This window comes from Suncus etruscus, chromosome 15, assembly GCF_024139225.1.
Source record: "Suncus etruscus isolate mSunEtr1 chromosome 15, mSunEtr1.pri.cur, whole genome shotgun sequence".
NCBI classification, from domain to species: Eukaryota; Metazoa; Chordata; class Mammalia; order Eulipotyphla; family Soricidae; genus Suncus; species Suncus etruscus.
In genome coordinates this window covers 73,970,258-73,975,692 of record NC_064862.1, presented here as the reverse complement: position 1 = coordinate 73,975,692, position 5,435 = coordinate 73,970,258, and the positions used below count along the sequence as shown (strand labels likewise).

At 57.5% G+C, this 5,435-nt stretch overlaps 1 protein-coding gene across 3 annotated transcripts in view; it reads left to right on the top strand.

The window, feature by feature from the left end:
* Nucleotides 1-4,201: 4,201 nt before the first annotated feature.
* The window catches only part of ORAI2 (ORAI calcium release-activated calcium modulator 2), an 11,737-nt gene continuing 10,503 nt past the window's right edge, over nt 4,202-5,435 (top strand). Inside the window, exon 1 of one of the 3 annotated variants that reach the window (XM_049787871.1) lies at nt 4,202-4,622. In XM_049787871.1, coding sequence (XP_049643828.1) covers nt 4,522-4,622 — 101 coding nt within the window. In that variant the 5' untranslated portion in view covers nt 4,202-4,521. Of the gene's footprint in view, nt 4,623-4,774; nt 4,993-5,430 lie in introns of those variants that run through there. The other 2 variants (XM_049787870.1, XM_049787872.1) reach the window with 2 other exon arrangements.

Here is a 5,435-nt window from a genome sequence, read left to right as displayed (position 1 = left end):
CTCTGCTCTGGGGCTCCCCTGCCTGATATTTCTGCACCCAGAAACGCCAGCTCCACAGCTGTGCCTCGGAGCCAGTTGGGCTGCAGGCAGGCTGAGGAGCAGAAGCTGATGCCAACGTTAGTCCAGGCCAGGCGCATTATGACATTTGGGGAGGATGCCCGGCACTACATTCCAGACTCTGTGCCCAGGGGTCCCAATGTAAAAAGAGCTCTTCGGAAGTGGCTGGGATATAGCCCCCATTGCCTCCATTGGGGCTGAGGGACCCAGAGGAGCTCCAGTGTCCAGTTTGTGCCTTTGCTGGCTCCGGGGTCTGTCAAGGAGGAAGATGAATATAGGAAAATTGGGGCCATGAGACACCCCTACTTAGTACTCACCTCAGACCCCTGGATCTGGTGTAGGTGAGCTGTGACCCACACGTACTCCCCAAACAGCCTCTGAATTCTCCCAGAGGTGAAAAACTCACTTGGAGAGGCCGAGGGAGAGGGGTTTAAGGCACTTGTCTTGCACATGACCAACTCTGATTCAATATCTGGTACCCTAAGCCCTGCCAGAATGGATCCCTAAGCACAGAACCAGGTGTGGCCCATGTCCTGTTACCACAAATAAAGTAAAACGTTCAAACACAACAACAAAAATTGTTCCAACAATATTGGCATAATGGGACCAGAGCAGTAGCACAGTGGGGAGGGTGTTTGCCTTGCACACAGCTGGCCCGGGTTTGATCCTCAGCATCCCATATGACCCCTCCCCCCCAAAAAAGCGAGACTGACAAAGTATCCCCCAAGTTCAGGGAGTTGGCAGACCCCACTGGCCTGGAAAGGGGCTTCTTCTGGGCTGCCTCACTCCCTGTCCTGTGTCTTTAGAGGGTCCAGGGGCCCAGTGGTGTTGGGGCTTGAACTTGGGGCTTCAAGATGAAAAGATGAAAGGTTTGTGCGCTGTCCTTTGACCTTTCCCCACCCCCTAACATGATGTGGTTTTTTTGTTCCGTTTTTGAATGGTTTGTTTCCTGCCAGGGTGTCAGCTCATGGACCTGCAGCCCTGGCATTTGTGGGCCTCATTCTGCACTGGGGGCTGTCGGGTACCTGTGTCAGTGAAGTGGGACCTGAGGGTGAGTGCTAAGTGGGCAGATGTAGGCCCAGGGGCATATGACCACAAGTCCTGTGCCACCCCCTGACCCATAGCAAGTAGGGCGACCAGCTTGATCTCTTTGGTCTGAGGCCTCTGGTTAGGGGACAAGGAACAGTCAGTGTCACCAGACTTATCCTCTTCAGCAGACAGGATTCAGAGGACTCAGGAAACCCACCGATAGGCATCTAGAATTGGGGCAGCCAGTGTGGTCTGTGGGAACCTATGTGCACTGGACCTGCTGGGGGCTAGGCCTCTCCCTCCCTGTGCACTTCTTGTGTAGGTTCTGGGCATTCACATACTCTTCCAGTGGAGTGAAGTGCTGCCTGGTGATGCCACTCCATGGGGCCACAGCACTGAGCTGGAGTGAGCCCAAATCTAAAAGTGGGCAGGGCAGCCACACCTGCTCTGCATTCAGCTCCTGCTGGCACCCAGGCACCATCTGGGGTTTGGGCTGGGTAATGTCTGTTGCCAGTGTGGGTGCCAAGCTTCATACTGGGAGCACTGCCTGCTGGGACTCCTGCTTGCCACTTCCCACCCTGGCATGATCTCACCTCCCCATTGGCACCCCGTCTCCTGTCATCCCAGCATGTTCCTCATGACAACCTGCTATGCCACCCCCAGGCCCAGTACCAGTCCAACCCCAGCACCCCCAGGCCCCTAGTCAGTTGTGAGTGCCCTCCTCTGCGAGTCTGCAGCCCAGGGCTGGGGCTGGTGGTGGCGGTGGTGGTGGTGCTCAGGAAACTGTTCCCAAGTGAGGCATCCTTGGGGATGTAGAAGGGGTTGCACAGTAGCACAGTGTGAGGTTTTCAGGATTTACATTACAAAGCTGGAGGCCCCTGGATGCACTGCCTTATGCCTAGATTACTTCACTCTGGCCTTGGCTAAGAGCACTTAAATACCTTTACCTCAGATGATGGGATCATAGACAACACCACCACCTTTAAGCCCTGAAAGATACTGGTAGGACTGGAGCCAGAACACAACGGGGAAGACCTTGCAAGTTTGCCGTGCATGTGGCCAACCCAGGTTTGATGCCTGTCATCCCATATGGTGCTCTGAGCACTGCTAGGAATAATACCTGAGCACGATCCGGTGTGACCAAAACAAAAAAAGAAAAGACTGGTGTTGAGCAGTCAACACTTTTTTTTTTTTTTTGAGCAGTCAATACTTAATTCACTATTTTAATTTTGTTTTCAACAGCTTTGGGGGAGGGACATTGAGTTAGAAGTGTTTGTGGATCAGTGGGGGATGAAGGGCCATGGGGTGCCACGGATCATCAAACCGGAGCTGGCCATGTGCAAAGTGAGTGCTTGAACCTCTCTACAGTCTCAGCTCCTCGGTGGGTGGCCAGCAAGCAGGAACCAAGACAAGACCACCTTTCTGGCTCCCAGGAGATGAGTGCTCGGCCCCAGGTCACCCAAAGCACCCCAGCCAGCCAGGCCCAAGAGAGATAGCCAATGGTCAGTGCATCTCCAGCACCTTTGACTAGCCTCTCCAGGACAGTTTGTCATTAGCCGCAGTTTAAGGTGGTGGTGGTTGTTTGGGAGGGGTCCTATCTGTTGGTTCTCAGGAGTTATTCTCTGTACCCAGGGATCACTCCTAGAGAGCTTGGGAGATCATAGGAGATACCTGAGATTGAACCAGGGATGTTTACATGCAGGGCAAGACTCTCTCTGCTGTACTCTGGCCTCCCAGTTTTTGTTTTAAGTAACACCCTTTGGTGCTGGCCTTGGGAGGCCTCACAGAGCCTGTGTTGACTGGGCTGACACAGCTGGTTTCCATAGGTTCTCCTTGCTCAGTGATGGGTGCAGGTGAGCGGGACATAGTTGTGGCCTTTAAGGGGCTCCAGATCTGACAGGGCCACCTCCAAGTACAAGACTACACACATAGCAGCTAGCAGCAGGACACATGGCCACTCAGGCTGGCCTGGCCTCCACCAAAAGCTTGGTCAGGAAGCAAAGCAGGGGTGCTGCACCACCCTAGGGAGGGACTGAAGCCATGGAGGGAGTTTCTGAATGGGGGAGAGACCCCCAGGGGTGGGAACAATGGGGCACACAGGATCATGGTATCAGATCTGGGGCATGGTGCCATGGGCCCATGGGCATCCTTGACCAAGCTGGAGGAGGTGCCCATCACCTAGTAGAGACAATCAGAAGTGGACCTTGGGCCCGGATTGATTGCACAGTGGGGAAAGCATTTGCCTTGCACCCAGCTGACCCAGGTTCTATCTAGCATTCCCATGGTCCCCCAAGTACTGCGAGGAATGACCCAAGTGCAAAGCCAAGAGAAACCCCTGAGCACCACCAAGTGTGGCCCCAAAACAAAAACAACCTGGGAGCAAGGGGCAATAGTATAGATCAAGGATCGGAGAGTTCGTACTGCAGTGAATACCCATAGGGTCCCCTGAGCCTACTCAGGTCTGGTTCCCAAAAGGAAAACAATCAGGTGACCCCAGACAGACCCCTGCAAAATAACCACATCTAGGGCACAGCAGAGTCTGAGTGGGGATGCCAGAGCAAGGCAGGGGTGCCGGGTGTCAGGCCTGAGTGTGACCGACTGGAACAGCTGATGTGTCTGGGCGCTGGCCCTTGGCCATTTCTGAGGGCAAAGCCTGGGCCAGCAGCGGACCAGGCACCTCTGGGTGTGGCTGTGGCCCCCACCCTGCCCAGAACTGCCCTCCTGTGGCCACCTGTCTGCTGTGGCTCTGACCCAGATTTCGCTCCCTCCCTCCTGCAGCTTGTGCTGGTCTGTTGGCAGTAGGATGGGGGACTTTCCTTCTGGTTCCATCTCCTAGTTTCTCTCTTTTTTTAAATATGTATATGTATGTATGTATGTATTTAAGCACCATGATTACAAACGTTTGTAGTTGGGCTAGGACCAGGTTTCTGTGCTTGTGTAGAAACTAGAAGCTCCCAGAGCAGGAGATGATATCTATGGTAGGACTGTGCCATGTGTGCACTCTACCCAGTTCAATCCCCACTACTGCGGTGGCCCTGAGCACTACCGGTGGCCCTGGTGGTCTTGAGCACCACAGGGTACAAACAGCACCCCATCTTTGGGATGGCATTCAACCAACATGGTTCATAGAATTACCAGCAGGCACAGCCTTCAGTGGCCCTCAGCCAGCTGCTCGCTCACTCCCTGTCTCTGTCTCTCTCTCTCTCCCCGTCTCTCTGAGCTGTGGGGTGCTTCTTGACAGGATGGGGATGCAAGCAGCTCTCATGCTTCAGTCACTCAGACTCTTGCGTTTTCAGTCTCTGTGATGCAATTTCTGTCCCTTACCGTGTTTTGTCTTCCTGTTTTCCATGTTACAGTTTGAGGTTTGAAAGCCACAAGACTGATAAGAATTTGGTCCCCTGAAATTCAAATGCGCCCTTCCGCAGGGCCCTGGACATGGCTCAGGCTCAAGGGCCTGAAGCTGAGTCCCCCCAGGGCGGAGCCCAGCACCAGATGGTCCCCGGAGCATTGCAAAGTGTGGCCCCCAAACCCTGCAGGTGAGGATAGTTTTTCCTGCCCCTTTCCCTGGGCGCAGCAGCAGCAGGATATTCCGGGCTCCCCCGCCGCGGGGGTCCCGGGTGGCCGAGGCTGCTTCTGCTCTGCAGTGCCAGGAGCCGGCGCGGGCGCGGGCGACTCGAGTGGAATTTTTCCTGCGTTCGGATAAATGTGTCACGGTGGCGCGCTGCGGGGACAGACGGGAGCGCCGATGTGGGACACGCAGTTAGGACTGCGGGCGCCTGGCGCGGTGGCGGCGGCAGCGGCGATGCACCCGGCTCACCTCTGGGTGGACCCGACCCTGGTGCTCCCCGCAAAGGCCGCGCCCCTGGGGATCCCGCGCTGGGGGAGCCGCAGCGCGCACGGCGGAGGGTGAGACTGCCCGGGGCGCCCCGGGTCTGGCATGGGTGTGTGGGTGGAGAGGGGCGCGCGTGGGGATCCGCGGGGCCGAGCATGTCGCGCCCGGGGGGTGCGCGTGGAGAGTGGGGTACGATCTGGAGACCCTAGGGTGCTCGACCCCACCCTGGCCCCCCGCGATCTCCTCGCGCGTAACGGCCAGCGGGGGCATCTCCGCGCGCCGCGTGCCCAGTGGCCGGCCCGGGGCATCCTCTGGGCTCGCCCCGGGAACCCCGCGCGCTCCGGGGGGGCCCCCCAGGCTGGCTCGGCCGCTCACGTGGCCCGCGGCGCCCCCGTAGGCCGCTCACGTGACGGCGCCCCGGTTGCCGTGGCAGCGGGTGGAGGCGGGGCCGGGGGACCCCGCGTTCGCTCGGCAGCCCCCGCCGGCCTGGCCGGGCCACTGGGCCACAGGGCCACGC